We start from the raw sequence: 23,916 nt of genomic DNA, 5'->3' as shown, positions 1-23,916 counted from the left end.
ATAATCAGTTACTATTATGTGGCAGTTAGGGGTTATGGTTTCTATGTCTGCCATTCCTCAAGTGTGTAAGTATGACCAATTGTCAATTATTTTGAAAGCTCCTATGAATTTAACTTCTATAATGAGAACATGGCTTAATTTTTGTGAAAATTTTTTACTGTTAGTCCATAATATCTGTTTTGTTCAGATTAATCTCAGTCACATTTAAGTGTTTTTGAGATATGTAAAACTGTTTAATGTTGCTACTCAAACATGGTAGAAATGTTATTTTGCACAGAGCCAACTTGAAATGTAAAAATAATTTTTTCACATAAAGATTAATATATTTCTACATGAGATCTCAGCAGAGGAGTTTAAGAAACTAAACTCCTCTAACTCCTTACTGCAATATAATTTTCTTTTTTTTAAGTCATAATCACTGCTTGGAAACAGCATAAAATAAAGGTGGGTATTAGTGACTTGTTGAAGTCTGTAGCTTGAATAATGGTATAAATCAGAGGAAGCATTTTGTATTTGGTGGTTAGAGGATGGTGGGTGTCCTTTCTGAAATCACCATGGGGTGATAGTAGTTTTCTGCTGCTGTTGTAAATTGGCCATATGGTGCATCATAGTCAAGTTCAGCCAACTGTTTTTCTGGGTTCTAAACTCTCCCTTGTATTTTGGGTTGTGCCTCCAGTTTGTCCAACAGCCCATACAGCAAGAACAGCTGTGCTATGCTGTGTGCTTGGTGCAAATTCTGATTATTTGGCATCCAAGACAGATACACTAAAGGCTATTTGAAGAAGAGGACATTGTTGTCCACATTCATTGAATCAGGACAAGAAAGAATAAATGGGATAAGGAAGAGTCAAGTTGGACTTCAATCAATCACCAAATGGGATTGTTGAATGTTTGCTACTGGAGAAAGGCATTCAGCAAACATTTTTGCAGGAATGGTGAGGCTGTAACGTGGTTGACATGTCTTGGGATAGAGACTTTTCCAGATCATTTGAAGCCGTGTTTTTCTCTGCTAGAGATCCACAAACAGTGTGTCTTCATTCTGGAGGTCCTCTTCCCAGGCCAATTCCATTAAAAGCACTTTGAACATGCCAATGTGATGGAGTTCAGCACAAACATAGCAGTGACAATCACATCATGGCGCAATACTAAAAAAGTGATTTTTCTGATTACGTCTTCGCAGACATGAGATTTCAGATGTAGCCTTCATTTAGCACATAAGAATAACCATGCTTGGTCTGATGACAGTCCAACAGAACTGCCTTGGGCAGTGATCTGAAGTGAATGCTTAATGAATGATTTGAAGAAAAGGGGTGAACACTAAGTGATGGTCCTCCCATTGTATTTTCCCAGCTTCCAGCAGTCTTCAGTTTAGGGAGCTCCTAAATCAGTTGTTCCATCTTCCTTTAATTTTATTCCTGTTGGATGGGTCCCCTCTTCAACTGTGCTGTATGTTGCAGTTCCCCAGATGTTAATCCCTGTGCTTTTTGTGGGGAATTCACAATTGTATCCATTCCAGGCAAAGAGCAGAATGGAGAATTTGCCGAGCTAGAACTAAGCAAATTAGTCCTGAATAACAGCCCTCCATTTCAGACACAGCGCTATATAAAAAAGGGATAATCTGCTACCAGTGTCTGAGCCATTGTCTCTATATGCTCCTGTGTTGTGGTGGAAGTACAAGTTTTTGTAGACTTGCTCAGTGTAGAAAATCCCTCTAGATGACCATCAGAGGAATGTGAGTCTCACCCTGGGGACTGCAGGAGAGTGTGGGAAAACGCCTATGGTCAGAGAGCCAAAGCCTCTGTGTGAAAGAACAAGAAGAAATAGGAGGTTGACGCCTAGACTGCATGGTGGGGAGTTTATGTGTGTATCAGCATTAATTACTGCCGTACTAGAGGTCATCTGTAACCCTACTGTGCAATAGTGAAGGTGGCAGCTGGGGACTATTGTGTCGCTAAAACCATGAGAAGGTCCACTGACACCTCTAGTGGGAAGGGAAGCTGTGTCTCTGAGCCACCTCTCTGCAAAAGTACTTTCTGTAGTGTTTATAAAGAAGAAAGCATTTTATCATTAGCCTGTCATGGTTGTGAAAAAACAAGCCCTACAGGAACATCGCTTCATACATTGCATATGGGTGGACACTTAATCAGCAGACTACTAAACGATTGTCCATATCCATCTAACCAGCTCCTATAAAAACAAATTCACTGTTATCTGAAGAGAGCTATCCTTGACAGAACAAACTGGGCAAGGATGTGTGGTGGCCGGAGGAACAAGAAGAAGAAATAGGAGGCTGAGGCCTAGACTGCATGGAGGAGAGCTTATGCATGTACCAGCATTAATTGCTGCAATATCAGAGGTCATCCATAATCCCATCGTCAGGGTTTGTGTTCAGCACAATTACTGTGCTATGCTAAGCACAGCCAGAGTAATCTCATTCCAGAAAATGAGGTGCTTGGAATAAGACAGGATTGCAGATGTCTAAAGCAGATTTGTTTTCTGCGTGCCTTCAATTTTGCATCTGTTTGTTTTGATGACGTTAGCTAGCGACAAACCAACAGAGGAAATGAAAGCTATATATTCATGCTGCAAAATCAGGCATGTTTCATCATCAATAACAAAAAAATCTTTTTCTTCTGTTTGCAGAGGTATAATCCTCACATTTTCAAGCAATTTTTAAACCATTTGGAGGTTTTGCTTAATTTGTGGACTGACATAAATGTACAAGTCTAAATTAAATATACTCAACTAACATGTTTACCCAGTGCTTTCTGCTTGTTATCTCCTACCGTAGTAATTCTTTATCTTAAAGTAGTTTGTCCTTCCTCTATTAAAAGGGGAATCAGTGACATATTTCCTCATTCTAATTTACTTCTGAAGGGATATCAATGTAAAACACAGTTAACTGTCATCTTCTTCTATTTCCTTTTGCACAAATATTTTTGTTCAGCTGGAGGGATTTATTGTTGTAAGAGATAAGGGTGGAAACATAGAACTCATCTTTTGTCTGGGGAGTTATTTTATCTCCAAACCCTTGGTCTATAAGTGAAATTTGGACTAATGATCATCCGCTTTGTGGTGCAAAATGGTACATAACGTTTCAGACCTAGTTAAGTTTGAGATTGTAAAAGAAGCCTTCAAGGCAGTTTTATAATCATGCCATCTTCACGTGAGCGGGTGGGGATTCTTAGGAGAACTGAAAAGATATAAATGAATCCTTTGCTTTTCCTGTGTTGTTGACTTTTCCCATCCGTCACTGGATCCATTCACAGTCACCTAGCTTGTTGGAACACCTCTCCATTCTGTCATCTTCATGGACAATGGGGCATTGAGGGCATTGGCTTGTGTTTGATGAGAACTACATAAGCATCAATAGGGTTTTATTTAGTGCATACCAATTGACACTGTAGAATTAAAGCCAATATTGCTTGAGTTAGTATTTTGATATTTAACGACCCTAAAATAACAGCTCCAGATGACAAAATCTTCCTTGTGAATCTGTATCACGAACCTGTCAAGCAGCTTTTTAATTGCTGTTTTATATTTTTTTACTTTCTTGCATCAAGCTGATTGTCATACCCTGGTGTGTCAGCATTAACTAATAAAAATGGGTTTATATTTAATGACTGACATTGACCAGACTGACTTGTACAGAGTCACTGTAGGGATATTATTACTCCCTTGGAGACTGCAGTTTCCCAAGCTGTCATGATTTTTGTTAAATGAACCGTGGATTTAATAGAAGCAGATGTATAACAACAAAATATAATACAGCTTGTACTTGTTTGCAAAATATGTATCTCAGTTTTATTTAAAAGACAATCTCCAAAAGCTACATTTGCTTGTTTCCTTCATTTTTAGTAGTCACACACAGAATCACAGCCCTTAAGGACTAAAAGAAATAATTGATACCTTAACATGAAGGAAAGTATTGTTGGTGTCTCAAACTGAATATCTTGTGCAGAAGCTAGTCTGTCACCAGTCCTTTACTGATATAACGTGTTTGGTGGAACCAGAGGTAGGTTATTCAGCTGAGAGTTTTTAGGGAAAGCAAATTTATTGGGAATTTAGAGCATAATAGCCCCATTAGAGCCTTTGTAAGGAGAAGGCATGACTCACAAATCTATTGGAGTATCTGGAAGAAATTAATGAGCATATGGCTAAGGAAAGTCCATTTTCTGGACGGTATTTGACTATCCAAAAATGTGTTCAACTATTCCTTTCAACTGATAAATGAAAGTAAATGAAAGTAAATGAAAAGTTTTCTTGTAGAATAATGCCTTATCAAAAATAAAGAACAAAAGTGTGTGCAAATGGGCGGTTTTAACAGTGAAGGAGCTTATTCACAGGTTCCTAACAAAATCTCTGCTGAAGTCCTGGCTGTTCAATAAATAGGTGAGATAGCAAAATGTTCTGATAATTTAAGAAATGTTCTTAGCATTGTTAAAATGGATTGGAGATCGTTAAAAATATCTGAAATACAAATTGCCCTGGCTATTAAACAGAAGATTAAAATCTCTGTGGTTAATTTCAAGGTAACACTATTAAAAAAAAATTTCCTTAAGATGCATGTGGAGGTATCTTAGGTCTCAGGAAGCCTTGGGCTTCCTCAAGGCCCATCTGCCAGACCAGTGCCTAGGAAACTGCTCAATTCATCAGCGCTGCTATGGCAGAGAAGGATTTTATTGCAAGTTCTGTGGTTTGGACCTGCAAGCAGGTCTTGAGCAGGATTAAGCTTCAGTTTAATCCAAGCTTCCAACCTCATGAGAATGATCTGTTGTCCTTGAGGGCTGTGAAAAAGATGTCCTCTAAAGCCAGATCTTAGTCGTGCATACATATGTTTTACTTTTCAAGGCTGCTATTGTTTAGAAATTATTATCCAATCTCATATTTCCTACACATCTCATGTTGTTATACTCCAACTGAACACCAAAGTAGATAGCATCTCTAATGTGGTAGTTTTAATTTTTAGAAGTGGTAAATTTTGTGTTTAACTCACACTGAAAAACTGACAGAGGTGGCAAACCAAGAGTGAAACTGCAATTACAATAAGAAGCTTGTACAATGCAGTACCTATTCCCTGAAGATAGAGGTTTGCTTTGGGTTTCAGGAATAATCCTCCTAAAGCTAAGGAAGGTAAACACTTCTGACCATATATGGTCATAGCTGACAAAGTAAAGTGCTCTACTTGGTAATTTAACTGACTTCAATTTAGACAGGAAAATTCTCCATTCTCTTGTAACAAATTCACACATATTTCAAATACTATTTAATGCATCTCAAGCATGAGAACTACCATGCCTTCAAATCAAAAATTTCCACGAAGTTCTGCACTTTAAACAAAGGATGATAAGCAAAAAACCGATATCTACACCTCTTCCCAGCCTGCCAGAGCTAGGTTGTCTGTAGGAGACCAAGGGTCTTATCATCAAATACATGTTCTTCTTTTGAAAATTATCTGCTAAAGCCAAATACCCTTATTCTGGACCCCACTCAAAACTGACCCTGACACATGCTGAGGCTCTGTCTTTGTGCACACGTTTTTCCCATTAGTTGGCTGAATAACGCTAGGAGGGCTGGCCAGTGTCTTCATCCCTGTGCTCCTCACTGTGAGAGGAGAATGTTGGTAAAGAATATAGCTTTATGCTCTACATCCATATTAAAACAGCTGCCATGCCTCCATGCCTCCTTTTTAAGCTCCTCTTGGAAACCTCTCTTCTGTTTTCTCACAACTCTATTTTCAAATACTTATCAGTCTATACCAGCTGTTAGGGGTGGAATCAGCCCTGTGTGTACGTGTGTGTTTTTGTGAGTTACACACACATAAAGACACACATGTGCACCTTCTTTTCCATCACGAAGCAGCAAAGACACTTTAATAAGTAAATATAAGAAACTTTTGAAAATATGCAATTTTCTTAGGAAAACAGAGTAGTTTACCTCTGGCTTGCAAGCAGATATAGCAGTTTATACACCAAAGGAATTTATTCTGATTAGATGAAAAGATTTCAGAAACAGAGCTAAGATTTGAACAGGGCTTTCAATTTTTGAGTAACGCTTGATAACACAATGAAAAATGACATTTTTCCAACATGCATGGGTTTTTTGAATACATCCTATATAATGCCTGCCTATGCTGGTGACAAAGAATTTGTTTTCTTCTGGCAGTGCTAGGAACCTGGCATAGCAGCAGGAGAGAGCTGCATTTCGTTATGTTTTGTGCAGCATGAACAGAGTTATTAGTCAAGTGCTGAATGCACTGCCTTTGTTGTTGGGTGATACATGACACAGAAAAGTAAAACCAGGACTTCAGATTCTAGCTGGGTTTTGTGGACTGTTAAAAGAGTGGATGAAATCATCACATGATTTCAAGACAGTCATTAATTTCAGTATTACATTTAATTTCAGTATTACATTTAATTTCAGTATTACATTTTAAGCATATCCTGGAAGTAAACCAGCTTTTGCGTTTAAGAAGTAACAGATTTGGAACCCCACTTTGTGGTGGGTTGAGTTTATCTTTTCAGAGTGCAAGCATGTGCTTGTCCATGGCTCTTGCTCCATAACAATCTTAAAATTGCATTTTAGTTTATATTTGTCTCCATTATCAGTGACACATGACACCCAGGGATTGTATTGCCAGGGACTCCCAGCACTGTCACCCTGCCTCTGCTTCTGCCAAGAGAGGCAAATTGCACTGGTCACTTTTTCTTCTCTGTACCTTTAAATTAATGAGGAATTAAATTATTTGTGACTTTCTGCCCATATGGTGCAAGGATTTTATAGAAGTACCATTTCAGAGTTCATTCTCGGTTACTGCTTAAGCGGAAACACTGCCAGGCTTCTGCGAAAACCTAAAGTGTAAGTAAACATCTGCTCTGTCCTGTTGTGTTCAAAATTGCTGAGGTGCAGTTGACCCACAAAGTAGAAGATCTTTTAGGCAACTGAGCAAGATCAATTCCCACAATAGTGGCAGCGATTAGCTTATCTTTACACTCTGCATTGAAATGGAGTTGAGAAAAAAAATCTTATTTCCTTGAAAGTGGTTGGGAATATTTAATAGTAGGTAGACTGCCAATCATCTATATATAACAAACTTTCAAAATTTTCTCTGTTTGGATTGCTCACAATAACTGAATGCTCTTGTTCCTGTACCCAAATGGTGTGGCTGCAGAAAGCAATGTATGCAGAAATATCTTTACTTTAAAAAAGATTACATCTACAAGTATTTAATGCGAATAAAATAATTATGAACACCACACATAAAATTATGAACGTTTGAACATTAGAGTTAAATACATATTTTGTGGTTTGCTGATTAGATGTATAAGACCTGTAACTATTTTTAATGTGACTGAACAATATCATGTGTCTAGTTTCATATTTCTAAAGATAACTTCAATAACAATGTGTAGCACATTGGCTTAATCCTAATCTCTGAGCAAGAGCAACAATATGGAACTTTGCAGTAAGTACAGATTTTTAAATTTGCTTTTAGCAACTATTTTTGTATTTGAATCTAAGGATCATTTTCTTTCATTGTATCCACAAAATCCAAACTCACAATTCTTCAACTAGAACAAACTAAAAGAAATTGAAAGCTTAATCTAGTTCTTTAATTTTGCAATGGGAATAGTCATTTGCAAGCAATATTTTTGTACCTTTTTCATTTCTACAAAAAAAGATGCTACTCAAGTGCTTTAAATCTCTTCTAATAATGTATTTGACATGACATGTTCGATCTATTTTTGTGCTATTTATAATTACAGCCACTTGGGACTCAGAAGAGTTGATCACTTCAGTTACATTCATTTCTTTTCTTGTTTACATTTGCAGGATGCTCTGGCCCACTAGGGATAGAAGGAGGAATTGTGTCAAACCAACAAATTACTGCATCATCCACTCATCGAGCTCTTTTTGGACTCCAGAAATGGTATCCGTACTATGCACGACTTAATAAGAAGGGTCTTGTGAATGCTTGGACTGCTGCAGAAAATGACAGATGGCCATGGATTCAGGTAACAGATGGAGCTGAGGAGGGAAAAAAACCTCCTTGATTCAATTGCCAGAGTCACTTAAGAAACTGATGAAGACAAGTGGTAAACTAACAGCTAGATTCTTATTCACTGTCAGAAATGTAGCCTAGACTAAAAGAGACTATTGAGTTACAAAACAGCAATAATCTCAACTTCACAAATGCACAGATCTTTTTATTTTAAAAAATGCATGCATATGTTCCATTGTGGCTCTAAACCAAGGAAGCAAATTTACACAGACCTTTTTCAAGGAAGCTGCTTTCCTCCTATGATGTACTTGCTCATTAGGTCCTGCGTAGCATTTAGCAGCAATGTCTCTTGGTGGAAGTACCTTGACACATGCACCCTTCCTTGGGCACAATTTTAGAGTGCTCTACTGTGGTTTTGGCCATACCAGAGCCTACAGGATTAGTTTGTCCTCTCTTCTGAGATGCTTTGGGCACACAGGTTAAGCACTGTGTGCATCGCACTGGAAGTAACATGAATGTTTTAATTAGGGTTGATATAGCTGTTAGTTCAACCACCTCTGTGGGGCTTAAAATACACATCTTTTTTTCATGTCCATTCAAGGATGTTAGCACTAGAATGATTCAAATGGTAATGCCCTATTTGCGGGCTGGATTTCTCTCCTCCCAGCAAATGACTTCAGTAAAAGTCATAAAGTAGTGAATATGAAGTCCTGTGGCTGTATTTTAATGAAAATAGTAATTATCTAGTGATTGCTGCAGCTCTTTCTTTTATGGTGTTTTCTTTCTATGATATGTGATTTGGGCTAAGCTTTGGCGTTTTTAGCTGTTAGTTAATAAAGGCGGTGTTAGATACTTATGGGAAAATCTTTTGTGCTAATGACTATAGTCCATATGTGAAGAGGGTTCTTCCCTCCCAGTGAACCCACCAGAGAAGTAGCAAAAGATGGTACTTGAGCATCTTGTCTACCAACACTGAGTAAGCTGAACTGTCCATGTGTCCCTTGGGTGTGTCAGACACACAATTCCTGAAGCTACCTTTGTGTATATGGTATCATTTTTGTTCATATTGAAGTTTTTTTTATTGATTACTCTGAGATATTTTTTGAGAAATTCCCAGATATGTGGGGAAAAAGCGTACAGGATTACCTGTTCATTTTTCTTGTTTGGAGACCAAGCACAAAGCGCTATTTGATGAAGTTTTCTGAAACTGGTGTGGTGAGAGTGCTGGATTTTGTCAGTTATGAAAAATGAAGCTGGTGTTACTGTTTGTTATTCACTGCAGAGTGAAAACACAAAGGCCCTTCAATGTATCTTAAGTCAGTTTTCTTCTGTAAAGACCAGAGGGGTTAGGAAGCCTGTAAAATTCATACATTGAAAAAGAACTGGAAAGAATAACGCTAAGGGATTTGAGCAGAATTATTTTCACAGGAGTAGAAAGCTAATGTAACTTTAATGGATAATGAAAAAGTCAGTGTTACAGTAGCTTTTGGGCTGCTTTGGAGTGTAGGCTTTATTAAATGAGCTGGAGAAAAAATTCAGAATAATTTAGCACTGGCCTCCTAGACATGTCTTTGCTAAGAGTTGAACTGGATGGGGATGGCTAACGGTCTGTTGCTTCCACATTTGTGCTTGGCAAAGCCACCACCCACTGTGGAGGCAGCTGTCTGGCAGCTGTGCAGGTTTCTATGAGACCAGAATTATGTCTGCCTTGGACTTTATTCCCAGGGAAGTCTTCCCTTTGCTCTTACCTGGAAGGAAGGTTGGACCAATGGAGAAAATGTGTCTACAAATCTCAGCCCATGGCATCAGTTTTGAACAATTTGTTCTTTTTTGGAGTTAATGACCTAATCTAGGTAGTGCCAGTCCCATGCAGGTTATTCTGTAATTTCGACAGCCGTAGTATGTAAGGCCTTTCTAGAAGCTAATTAAGTGGTATGATTAATGTGTACTAAGCACCTAGTATTCCCTTCTTTTTCGTCTCATTTTTCTTTAAAAACAAACTCTGGTCTATACTTTTCACAAAACTTGCCAGGTATTTTATTTTTTCTTTTTAGTTCAGAATAAAAATAGAAATACTCTTTGTAATTGAAAAACAGAAGTTTAAAACTTGAGAGGATTTTTTCCCTTTTCTGAAGACTTTTCTTCCTAAAACACCTGGGAACAGAAAATCTAAATTTGTCAGTGAGATGATACTTGTAGAGGAAAAGTATTTTAGCCTTGTGCAGAAACCCTGTCTTGACTTGGCAAGCGTACAGATCTCCACAAACTCACACTTTATGTGCTGCATAGTAGTTCTTTACATCAGAGCACTGTCTTGTTCTTCAAGCGTGAAACACACTGTAAGAGGCAGATGCTTCCTGACCCTTATATGGGTGAACAGTTTCTGTTGAGAGAAGAGGAGAAGCAGAAATCCCATATCTTATTTTTTGCACAGCTTCTATAATGGCCAGGAAGAAACTATGTAAGCATTTGTGGAGGGTTACAAAAAGTCATCCCACTCTGATTTGTGCTAAGTTTCTGGTTACCTTCCTTCTGGTCTTGTGGGAGAAATTCTCCCTCTAACAACAGCCTGCTCTGAGTTTTTACTTTCTTTATTGTATCACCAGCTTCTTCCCAGATCCTGACATGAGGGGTCTGCATATAGGAGCTTTCTTCTGTTGGTCTGAGTGACAAAGCAGCTGGTCCAGAAGACGTCTCCTGAAAAACAGTGTGAATGTTTGGCAGAGATTAAGTGAAAAGTTACAAAGCCAGAAACACCATTTTTAGGAAATTTAAATTAACATTTATCGCAGTGAACCTAAAGCAGTTGCCTGTTACCCTCTTATGGTTCCTAATGCTAGATAAATTCTAAAGGAAGCTTTGTGTAATGGGCAAAGTCCCCCAAAGTATAATTATGTACAGGCCTGTAGCTATTTTTGCTTTGTTCCATCATTATCAATTTCTTTGTCATTTAATTTCTTTATTTATATGCAGCTTGGCAAATGAAAGGTTTGAGTGCTTTGCTTATAACTCACTTGTAATGAGTGCAGAGTTTTTTTCTCTAATCTTTCAGGTGTCTGACACACATGAACTAATTAGTATGCAATTTCATTTTCCTGTATTCTCCCAATAAAATGAAAATTGAAATTGCCATTTTAAATTTACACTCTCAGCATGTAATTAGTAATGGCACTACAATGCTTGTAATTGGCTTGTGATTTAAGGGGTCAGTGACCATGCTTTTGAAAGCAAATTAAAGTCAAAGTAAGTCATATCTCCCTCTTAAAGTTCTGCGCACCTCTGTTTCTCCTCATAGCTTGGCTGTGACAAAATGACACCTGTGTATACTGTTTAACACTTTATTAGTGCCACTAACTTTTAATGTTTACAAATACAATGAGAAAAAATCCCAAACTTCTATTTTTCATCAATTATTCCTGGATAACCAAAATGACCGCTTTGCCTTTTCAGTAACAAGTCTTTTTTGTCAAAACTCTTTCTTTAAGAAAGCACTGGTTTCTCTTTCCCCTTTTGTCCTTTGGCTGCAAAATATGCTGTTTCTTTTTATTCTGATTCCGCTTTATCTCTACTCCTTTCTTGCAGGTATCTGTATTTTTCTAATCATACCTATACTTTCTCAAGGCAGTATGGATCAGAATAGACATGGCCATGGGCAAGATTATTGTTTCTATTCTCTCTCTACCATATCCAAAGACATAATAACTGCTAATCTGTAACACAAATCTGCTAACAGGACCTTCTAAATGTTACACCTCTCTAGTGATTTCTAACCTAGAGGTCCATGCCTACACCTTACATTTCTTCTTCCAGTTTCACCACTCAAACCCAATATTTCTTAACTCATTTTTTTCCCTATTCATGATTTCCCTTTCCTTCCATAAAATATTAATTATCCTTTTTTATATCACTGCAGTTGTTATTCCTGTAATACAGAAAGACTCCAGCCATGGTGTATATACCAAAAAATGCATAAACTAGAATGTAATGAAAAACACTGTAAGACAAGATATAATAGTTTGATGTAACTAGCAATATAAGGACTGGCCTACAGTACCAAAATCCTAAGTCACGCAGTTAAGAAATATATGTAACTTTGGAAGACGGATGCATGGTGAAGAACCATATACAAGGATGAGTGAGCAAGGTGGGTGAATATAGTCCTGTAAGATAACAGTCCTGCTTCTTTAGATTTTTAAAGTAGGTATAGTCTTTTTGTTTTTAAATAATACCAATGCAATGGATTCTCAGTCCATAGATGAACCTTCCTAAATGTTAATTTGCCCAACAACATTAAGACTTATACCACCTACGTCAGGGACCCTGGCATGGAGAAGGAGCTCACAGCAGAGCTTCAGTAGCTCCTGCCACTGCATCGCAGGGCAGGCTGGGTTGGGTTGTCAATGTACCAGGGACTCCTAAGAATATCAACCTCAAAAGTACATGACAGTCTTAGAACAAAGTAAAAAGGCAGGTAAAGGCGTAGAAGAGGTATAGGGCAGAACGTCTCAGATTTAAGGCTAGACAGCAAAAGCCTGGGTGTACAGTGAATTTTGGTAGGAAGCATTACATAGCAAAGGTTGGTACAGTTGGCAAATATGACGTTTCAAGCCAGGAGGGGCCAGGGAAACTTTTGATTAAGGAAAGGATGGGGTAAATTTGATTCCCTGGTCCTGGCTGTGGCCAGTTCATTAGGCAAGGAGTGGAAAATGTCAGTGCCTGATGGTTCCCATGCAGTTTCTGCCCATTCCCTGAGTGTGATTGTGAAGCGGACCCCTGTGAGGAATGTACCTGATGATACAATAATTTTAATGGTGTACAAGAGACTACCAGCTCTTTTTGAAGTGTTTTGTGGTCTTTTGGACATGGAAATTGTTTTTACAAGGTCAGTAATAATCCACAGCCACCAAGAGCAGATTTGGATTACCTTATATCTGGAGAATATAAAGAAAATGAACTAATTACTGCATATCATACCACTGTGTGGGAGCTATGATTGAACACCTGAACTGTTGCTGGAGACTATTGTATATAAATGCAAGTTATTAAAAAAAAAAAAAATTAAAAAAAATTTTGTTATCCCTCGTTAAAATAGCAGGAACCTTTTCTCCAGAGACCTTGTTACAGTTACCAATTGGTTTTTAAATAAAATACTCAAATATTTAATATTATTATTATGAGAAGGAGGACTCATTTACAAAATAGCTGGGCTGCTCAGTCTGGTTGCAGAATCAAATGGCTGTTCTGCAACTATACACTAAAGTTCAGATGTAACTCCATATTTTGAGATACAACAATTTGTATCTTGTGCATCTTGTAAATAATACTTCTTTCTTTTCTCAGAACTTTAAGAAAATTTCTTTATCATATTTCTTGAAACTCTGAGTGAGTAGTCTGCCTGTAGAGACTCTTAATGAAAAAAGTGACCTGTGATGGAAAGGGATCTACCCCAGCAGATCCCTTTTTTCCCAAGCCCCTGTGTAATTTAGAATTTTAAGGTCAATTAAGTACAGTTAGAGCCACAAAAATTAACTGTTATACGAACTTGTTCCCACAGCAGAAGTCAGAGTGATTAATTAGCAACCAACATGTTGGGCATCCCATGAAATGCATGGAAATGTCCAGTGCCTTGGAGCGTGTGCAGAGAATCAGCGTGTTGCACGGGTGGTGGTGATGTTCATCCAGAGAAAACAGAGCACGAAAGCCTTCCTTAAGTATTGCTCATACACAGCATTCACTAAAAATATACCTGAGGAATAATAGTGTATTGATGTGTTCTTGGATATGATGTTTACCTTAAGATAGTTTAAAATCAGTGGGTTAAGACAAGAATTGTGCAGCACAGTGATTAGGTACTTGTTTGAGAGAATCTAAATTTTAGTTTCTAATCCCATGTTGGTACTTTATTTAGTGATTACTGAGAATGCTTTTCTTTTTTTTTTTATATCTTTTTAAGTCTAAAGATATTGGAATAACGTTTCTGGTAGGTAAAATGTATGTTTTATTTGTGGCTTAATTTGTTTTTTACACATCTTACACACCACCTGTGGTGCTCAGCCTCACATTTTTGGGGCTTGCAGTCCCTAGCAGTGGAATAGTTAATTGTGTGTCTGTGAATCGCACAAACCTAATCATAACTACTGTGACGCACAAAAATAATGTACTTGTAATAAAGACTAAGTTCCATCATTCTTATCCCCAAGCAGGAATCAATAGTGTTGGGATTTTTTCTCAAAAAAAAAGGCAAGGAAAAACATTAGCAGCTTCCACATCAAGAACTTCCAAAGAGCAAGTATACACCAGGTGATAGCTATTTGCTAATAAAATGATAAAACTCAAAATACACAGAGGTCTTGCAGAACATTCATTCAAACATCTGTTAGTAAGAGCTCTAAGCAAACTACCATCTGTCAAACGATTCATTTTGTCAAAGTTCATTTCCTCATTCATGAGTATTGTTGTATCAGCTTCCAAAAATACCTGTCACCATAGATTAAATATTTAATATTACTTAATATAGCCCTCAGCTTAATATAGTATGGCCAAGTGAACCTTATGAAATACAACCTCAGAGTTGTTATGTAAGGTGACTTGAACCATGTAGGAAGACTTAATCTGCTAAGTTAAATGCTGAAAAATCTATTAAAGCTCTGCATTTTTTGTCATTGCTCCAAAATTTGACTTAATATCAGAGGACGATTTCCCTGGGGGATACTGACGAGTGGCAGTAAGTACATGAAAGCTCTTGGCAGGGGAGAATAGAAACTACTAATGAATGTACAATTGAATTTGCTCAACACTGCCCCACATAGAATCTTTGAACTGCAGGAATAAGAGATCTTCTGCTGGTCAAAGTCTGCCATAAGCACACTGACTTCAGTGAACTCAATACCAATGTCTGCAAGCTGCAGATCTCCCTCAACATCTACACATTTAGCTTACAGGCTTAAAATACAATTTATGTACTCAGACAAGAAAACAAAAGGACTGGGAGTCTATTTCTCAGTGTAATCATCCAGATACTCCCTTGTGTCCCATACCTTGGTATCTATTTGATATCTTATATCTCCTAGTTTCATTCTTTGTACACACAAACACCCACGCACAGACGTATTCAAACAACTTTTGATTGAGGTTTCGGATACACAAAAGCAGTCAGTTCAGAGTTAGCATCCCCATGGCAACTGAAACTTGATGCTATTATGAACACTAACCATAACATGCTCTGTCAGCCTGCGTGCCAGCTTTCCTTAATTACTCCATGTAATATGGCTGAACAACTGAAGTAACAGTACTTTTAAATGCATTGTTGCATGCATCTGTAACACCATCTATTATGACTTATGGTTTTTCACATTTACCATCCTGATATTAAATGTAACCAAACCAGCAAGTGGTGACACACTGAAATGAGCTAATGTGTGTCTGGTTTCTCACATCAGTAATAAGTTGCACGTGGAGATGCCCCAGCACCTCTGCGGTGGCTCGCCAACTGTAACGGAGTGATGTGTGGGCATCATGGTCCTCCTGTGGGAAGGACCGCATCTAAGCCTGTACGATGATACTATGCTGATCTGTACTAGTCAGCTAGGCATGTTTTATGTTGTAAATGCTCACCTTTAAAACCAGCAAAGCAAACGATCCTCACTTATAGTTACTCTTCTACTAGGCATGTTTCAAGTTATTTCATCACAGCTAAGGTTCAGGAAACAAAGTTAATGAAAAAGTAAAATTTCAAGCTAATATATTAGGATTTTATTGTGTGTGGAACAAAGGCATGTACACACACTTACCCCTGTGTTGATGTCAGCAGAGCAGTACATATATGCTGAGTTCATATTTGTATAGGTAGGTCACACAAGTGCAGAGCAATCTGCACAGTGAAAATAGAGGCAAAGAACTTGGTACAGCTCTAGCTGCGGAGAAGCAAGCATGAGGCTCCAGGCTGCACCTCCATGTTTCTCTGAGATTTTACAGCTGGTGGAGAAAAGTTACTCTTTTATACACTGTTCAAAGTAGAGGAAGTCACCAGTGCCATGAAACTACAGCATAAAACAAGGGCTAAAGTAAGCTCGTACTCTTTGCCCTCCCCTGGAAATGATGACGTGTGCTTGTCATCTCAAAGATGATGTAATTTCAGTGGAACATCAATTCTGTGTCCTGAAAAACAGAAGTGTATTTTAACTCTTGCACTTTTATAACCTTCTTATTCCATGAGTGATTAAGATAGAGAGCCACTAGGTCCTGAGTCTTTCAATGAGACTTTTCAGATTTTGAGGGTTTTTTCTTTGTCTGTTGCAAAAACAAGCAACATTTAATGTTTTTAATGTATTGCCTGACAACTTTTGTGGAAGGAAAAAGTATTTTGAGGAAAATGTAGAGATAATTAAAATGATTGGAAAGTCTCATGGAAGGGTAACTTTTTGCGCTTATATATCAACTTCATTATCAATTGAGTCTTAATTTTGAGAGACAATGAAAAATATATTAGGAGTGCATTTGTTGTGATTCAACCAATATTCAGCCAATTTCTGGATACCATTTGAGTGGCATAGTCTTTCCAGCAGTCACAAAGCTGTCTGTCCCCTGTGTGCTTACTCCTCTACCTCTTTACTCCACTTTTGTCCATCTAAAACCTTGGCATCTCTCCCTACACAACCAGTCTCATAGCAACTAGCAGATTGTTCTCAAAGATAACAATAAGTGGGAAGGATTGCTTTCATATACTCCTATCTTCCCACTCAGCTTTCTCCCACAACTTTTGTCACGACATGAACAGTTGCTTTAATTATAAGCAGCATTACTAGATCAGTCAGAAATCCTAGTTACAGCTAGAACTTCAATGTGCTTTGTGTCTTCTATAAACAAGCAACTAAAAAGACTCTATACTAACCAGACAAGGTATTTTCAGATACATGGGAGGAGTAAAAGGATGGTATGGTCAGCATGACAGGCAGCCTAAAGCCAGCTATGGCTGCCAGGCTCATTGGAAAAGAAAGTTTTAACTGGGTACATGGTGATTAGAATTATCTTCACCAGGGAATAAAGGGGGTAAAGATGTGTATTTTATGACCAGTGTTATGAAAATTTAAATACTGCTTTGTGAGTTATTTAGCAACTGAAAACAGTATTTCATTCATTACTGGCTGAGGAAGGGTAGCTTAAGTGTGATAGTATGAGAAGTGATTGCTCAGGAGGACTCTGCAAGCACAGGTCTACTGTGTCACTTGTTCCTCATGGACTCCATGCAAAAAATCCAGGCCTCATTTGAATAGTGGGATCTGCAGCATCTCCCAGGACCGATGTAGCCAGGATTACATTGGAAAAGAAGTCTGCCGATTGCACAGCCCATGACAATCATGTCCTGTGGAACCACTCTTTAACTAGTCTTCCCTTTCCTTTACAGTAGTAAGCAGCATAATTTCTCTAGATAAGCTGCATAAAAAGAAAGACAAGGTAGTGAACTGTGGTTAAGAAGTACCCTCTGCACAGATTTGTGCACCATTTGATAGCACTATTATCACTTACTGGGTTTATTCTGGTGAAGGAACTAAGCAGCTTTAACTTCCCAGTGTATTAAAATAAGCTGGGGATATGTAACGATCACAAAACCCCAGTAGGGACCTCACAGTGTCAGGAAAGTTTTTGCTTTAACTCCCGTCTTTCAAGGGATGGGTTTAATTCCAGGTTCACCTTTAATATTCAAAACTGATAAAGAGAATTTCTTAATCTGGGCAACTGACTTGTCAGTTTTCTAGCACATTTCCTTCTTGCTTAACATTTGTTGGTCTGAGAAGTTACATACGACCTAGACAAAACCCACTGAAGTCAGAACTGGAATTCTTGCCAGTTGTCCTTGCTGGGCTTCAGGGCAGGTAATATTTGTTATCAGTATTGCCAAGAGTGCATCTGCCAAAGTGCCTTAATAATAAACAGAAAGGATGCAATGGAAAGTACCTCTCTGATATTTTCAATAGGCACATTAAGAATTTTCCCTGAGTATATTTTCATGGTGATTTTAATATTGTACCTTTTGGATTTACTATATTTCCCCAAAAAGAAGGGTTTAATGTAGGATTAAAAGAAAAGTGCATGTTTGTTTCTGTCACCTCAGTCCATCGTCCTACCTTCTAACCTCTACAGCTATTGATTAAAGCTATTTTACAAGTGGAAATAAATATATTTTCTCTGCCATTTTTCTTTACGCATTCTCTGACTGGTACTTTAAGAATTATCCTAGACATTTTCGGAAAGTTCTTTCTGGGAGGCATTAGCATGCCAAAGACAGGAAAAGTATTCACAAGTTCAAAGTATATGAAGGAATTAATAATAGGAATAAATGACCGTAGTGTTTCTTAGCTAACCTTATATTGCAGGTAGTTAATACTCGTTTAATAAATACTTTGTAAATGAGATTAAATTTTACAAGGCTACAAACCTCTGAACAGCGTGAGATTGATTATGAGCCTTTTCTTGAGATGACAGTCTAAACATGCCAGTATTTGAATAATTCATATCATCTAGTTAATGGCATTCATAAGTACTAGCTTTGGGACTAAAATAATGGCTTAATAATAAGAAGAAACAGACCAAGCAAGTTTTTAGTCTGTCTAATTATGTAAACTCTCTGAGGCATAAAGTGAAAGTTCTCAACAAAAGCCAAATGAAGTGAATGCTTTTTGGAAATATTCATAACCTATGCTCCTCTGTATTAACGTTACATAAATACAATCCCTGTATTTATGTTTTCCATACAAGTAGGGTTTAACGTATGTTCTGATCTTTTCACAGAAAGGCAAATTAAATTAGTGGGCCAATTTGCAGCTCTGATTCAGTATGCCTAACTTGAAGCATATAAATAGCCTAATCGAAGATAGCAAAGGTGATGAGTTGCTTTTAGATGTTTGGCTGAGTCAAAGCTATGAGTACAGGGAAGACCTGAGAGATGTTTGTTGTTTCCATAAGATATGATAGTCTGGAAACAACAGTATCAGAAGGATGAGTTTGCAAAGGATTTAATAGCAAAGTGGTGAAAAGACTCTGCTGGATCTGTATCCATGTAAGTGAAACAAAAAGGGTTCAGGATCAGAGATACATTAGTATTTAACTGGTTTGTCTGCAAGGTACAATCCCACAATCATGTTAGGAATTACTATTTATAAAGTGACCTGTAGCAAAGGACCATGTTAGTTCTCCTAGACTATCACAATTATAACATAAAACATATTGGCTTCTCTCCATGTGACAAAGCCCCTTCCAGAATGGCAGGAACTGCTGGAGTGCGACCACAGATAAATCACTACACTACCTATTCTGGGTGCTAGTTAAAACACATACCACTGCTACTGGGCTGACTGCATTAAAGCCCTCAAGTAAATCTGGAGAAGCTCTGCTGACAGTGCTGATTAGGAGAGCAACAAAAAGCCACAGGCAGGCAAGATATATAAGAACCTTACGTCCAGGTGCCAGCAGTGCTTTGCAACAGGGAAGATAATAGCAGCTGACCTGCTCCAACCCTCCTGCACCTCATCACATGCCGAATCCTGCTCTGCAGCCCCTTGCTCTTGATGTGCCATCAGGGTGAAACAGCAATGTTCAGTCATGTTCAGGGCCTCTAGTGCTTGAAGATGGAAAAGGAAACATGGGAGGGAGCTTTCAGGCTCACTAAATTTCCCAGTATTGAGGTAATCATGTCAGGTTACTCTTTTCCTGAGTTTATTACAAACATTTCCATTGGCAAGTATCCCTATTTTTCATCAGAAAATGTTTCTGTGGGTGCTTTCTATCTAGCTTTAACAGAATTATGACTTTAAAAAAAAAGACAAAAAAATTAAATTTCAATCCCTCAAAAATAGATTAAATCAACAGGGAAGGGTTGCTGTAATAAATCTTTGAATGCCAGTATAACCTTGATGCCTTATTCTACCCTATTTTCGTATGAGTAATAGTGAGTATTACTAAAAATATATATATACTTTGTGCTAGAAAAGATGGAGAATTATTTATAGCAATGCTATTGTAGCTCATAACTGAAACAGGTAAACACCATAGCTCTCCATGAACTGCATTTCTGTTTATGAATGAAGACTCATGTAAAACTGCATTTACAGTCTCAAAGACCCAGTGTTTCACGAAGGCTTTAATATGAGCATTTCTTGGAAGTTTGCTTTTAAGGTATACTTCAGACAAGCCTGTTCTGTTTGAAATGTTAGTGGTGTTATTGCTAATAGTGCAATAACAAATGAGGGGAATATGGTTATGTGTTCTGGCCAGGAGCATCACATATGGCGTCTTCCTAAAGTCACTCCATCTTCTCATGCCTCTTCTCCTGTCCTGCATGTAATAATGTAGGTGAGACATATGCAAATTTTTTTAAAATCTTTTTTTGTCAAATACATTGACACACTTCTGCACACTGAATATACTAATATTTGATCACACATTGAAGAGGAATATGAACTTATTCCACTGATGCCGTCCCTAATCTCTGCTGTTCTGTTACATTGACATATTATGACTGTGAATTTAGTATTTTTTCTACAGTTTCTAAGGTTTGTTAGGCATGCTGGGAAGTTAGTTTTGTGGAGCCCATTGGACTGTTTATGGAAAACAAGTATGAAGCGGTTCCCTCCTGTGTTATGGTCCTATATTTACTCACATCTAGAAGTGAAGCTGCACACACAACATGAAGATTTGCAGGACTGGTTCTGAATTGCCTTTGAAAATGATGCACTGTACAATCTATAGGAACTCATGAAAACACCTTGTTCATATTGCCACTCTCTCTTGGGAAAATATTTATTTACTTTCTGATACGGAGTTTTTTTCAAGTTCCAGTAAAATCTTGAGTGGTTACGTCTTCATCAGTGTAGACAACTGAATGACTTAGCATCCTAAAACAGATTTGTGTGAGTCATTGCAGTCAAAAACATTAGTACACCAGTGAAAATTGTTTAACAGATAATTATTCCTACAGAATCATTGCTGAGAGCAGGAAACATGGCATACTGGTTACTTTTTTCCCCTCCTGTTGAAAGAGGCCATGACTACATAAACTGCTGAGATGATAAAAGTGGTCTAATCATGGAGTCAGGATGACTGCGGTCGTTGAAAGGAACATGGTTAAAAGAAATTTCAAGGACTGCTGGGAACTTTTTAAATGGATAGAGTTGATTTTATTCCCTAGCTCTTGGGCATACCTCACACTCAAGGGAGTATCCTTCAAGAGATTTTCTTTTCACTTGGTTTTGACTATATGATATAGCATAGAAGGCACTGTGTACATTAATTCAACCTTCAACAGTCTATACAGCACTGTCTCTGAGGTATTGTGTCTTGTCCCTCAGCATTGCCGATTAACTTGCGTTGACTGCCGTGCCTGTGATCTAGCTGAGCTTTTCACAATATCGGGACGGTGACTTAGCATCATCCACCATATAGTGTGTAGACATAATCTATTTCTTCTAGCATCAGATATAAATGAATTGATGTCAGACTGCTGGATTTCTTTTACATGCAGTTTCACCTGAGTCGTTCAGTGTTCATCATTTAGTCTACCCCCAGAATACTTCCTCACTAAAATGCAAAACCTGTTTGAGGCAGTTTCCATTACCTGTACATGTTAAATGGCATGTTACCCAAGTTTCATAAAATGCTTCATGCCATGAGGATGTAGGGCAACGGGTATCCTTGGACCTGCTTGTGAACTTTGTATCCAAATCCCTGATGTATGCTGGGTGCCTTAGGTCCCACGGCAGTTGCTGGACCCAGAAGCCCTCTCTGAGCTGGGGCTGAACACAGTTCCATGGATGGCAGCTGAGTGTCAAGTCTGAATCTGTTACTCTCAAAATAACCTTAAATTTAACAAGGGCTGGTAGAACTGATCAGTTTTGGTTTTGGGGGTTTTTTTTGTTTGTTTGTTTGTTTTGTGTTTTTTTTTTCCTGTAAGTAGTTTTCTCAAATTTCTATGGAAGTATCTTCTTCTTACAAGGTCTTTATCATGCATTAATACTTTAATTACTGGGGTAAATCCCTCAAAATACTGTTGATCTTCTATGATCCTTGATTTTTTCCAGTTAATCTAGGTAACAATAAGGGGTCCTTTGTAACTGAGTAAGCTATCACCTTTCTTAAAAAGATGTGTTAGACTCTTGTTCTTATCCTGGTGACTTTCACCTCTTTATTTGTTTTAAAACACAGTCACCCATGTAATTAGAATATATAACATTCTGTCCTAGATCTGAATCCACAAAGCGGAGCTTCCTAACCTGTTTTTCTTCAAAATTGCTACAGAGAAATACCTTTGAAAATGCTTTTAGTGCTAAAAGAGCTAGTTCACATTTCACAAGGGGAACTTTGCTTCCTGCTGAAGTACATTAAGTACAAAAGATTTCAGCACCTGCTTCATTATAGTCATTGCACAGTTGTAATATTTTGAGTTTTGCTAAGCTCTGACTTGAAAAATTTAAAACGCATAAAAGGACTGAGACACAAAGAGCCAATTAATTTCTGGTGTATCCATATGCACTGAAAGGAGCTACAGCAGGCGTGTCATTAGTCCCATGGGAATTTGGTATGTGAGAAAGCTGCAGGGATTTGAAAGTGTTTTTTCCCCCTTTCATTGGGATTTCCCTGCAAACATTGACAGAATATGTAGACCTAATTGCAAAACACAGTGTCCTGTTTTTATTTCCTATGTTATATCAAGCTCAAAACTGCCTAAAGCCAAAGCTCAGTTCGTGATCAGAGTGTGGATACTGATCAAGAAAACTCCTAAAAGGGAAGATTGGGTCTGTTAAAACAGAGAGGTAAATAAATTTATATAGGTTATATGTACAGATATCCAGATAAGGGTAATGAGCAGGCTGGTATATAGCAGGAAAACGGCAGACTTTTTACCTCCTGAAACTCAAAGCACGCAGGTTAAACAGTATGTATACTAAGTGAGTATTTAAAAATTATATTATTTTTGTTTCATTTTTATGAATATCTGACCAAATCTTCCCTTCATTCAGTAGGACTTTTCTTTTTTTCAAGTTTGAGTTACAAATTTTGCATGGTTTTTTGTCACTGTTTTCTTTCTTATAGTGCAGTAGTTGATTTGTTGTGCATTAGAGGTGAAGGCTGGGGCATGGAAAGGAGCCTGCGCAGGAATATAACATCCAGTGTTTAAAGCCATGGTTTCATTAGAAACTAATCTTTCAGAGTAAAAATGGAAAAAAATAATTCCACATAAATTCTCATCCAAAAAGCTTCCCTGAGATTATTATCTGGAGAAAGAAAAATTGGGAATGAAGCTGAAAAAATATTAGGTATATGCGTACCTGGACCAAAGAAAATTTATTTGGTGTTGCATTATATCTTTCTTTTCCCAAACAGTGAAATGTGAAGGCACTGCTAGTCAGTCTATGCAAAAGGCAAATAATCAATGGCTGGTTTCTGTTTGACTGTGCTTTCTAATTTGTTTTTAGAGACAGTATTCATTTAATTATTAACAATTTTGTAAATGCATGGAAATTGTTTTACTTGCCTGTTTATTAATATTCTTAAATTCCATAAAGAGTGTGAAATCTGCACAAGAGAATTCCAGAAACCTTTATGGCTAACTGGTTACTATTCTATGTTAACTCCATTTTGAAATGTACTTAGGGTGCTGATAGTAGTCTATGGAGATGTCCTCCTACAATTATTATGTGTCCTTTTTTTTTTTTTCCCTGGAATGGGGGAAAAGAATGTTTCCTAAGACTGTAAAAAGGCCTGAATCTCTTCTAATTTATACCCATCTAAATTCCTGGTCTGAGTCCATTCTCCCCATTGCAATTGCAAATGTTCCTGAGTTTTCCTTGTATAGGTGAGAAAAATCCTGTAAGAAATCTGATCTTCTGTAGGCAGCTTCTCCTTTCTCAATGAGCCTAAAG

General features: G+C 37.7%; 1 protein-coding gene across 3 annotated transcripts in view; it reads left to right on the top strand.

The window, feature by feature from the left end:
* The window catches only part of EDIL3 (EGF like repeats and discoidin domains 3), a 259,990-nt gene that overhangs the window by 174,688 nt on the left and 61,386 nt on the right, over positions 1-23,916 (top strand). For all 3 annotated transcript variants that reach the window (XM_064438134.1, XM_064438131.1, XM_064438133.1), the window contains one exon: positions 7,834-8,015. In XM_064438134.1, coding sequence (XP_064294204.1) covers positions 7,834-8,015 — 182 coding nt within the window. The remainder of the gene's footprint in view (positions 1-7,833; positions 8,016-23,916) is intronic.

This window comes from Phalacrocorax carbo, chromosome Z (assembly GCF_963921805.1).
Source record: "Phalacrocorax carbo chromosome Z, bPhaCar2.1, whole genome shotgun sequence".
Taxonomy (NCBI): Eukaryota; Metazoa; Chordata; class Aves; order Suliformes; family Phalacrocoracidae; genus Phalacrocorax; species Phalacrocorax carbo.
This window is presented reverse-complemented; position numbering and strand designations above follow the sequence as displayed.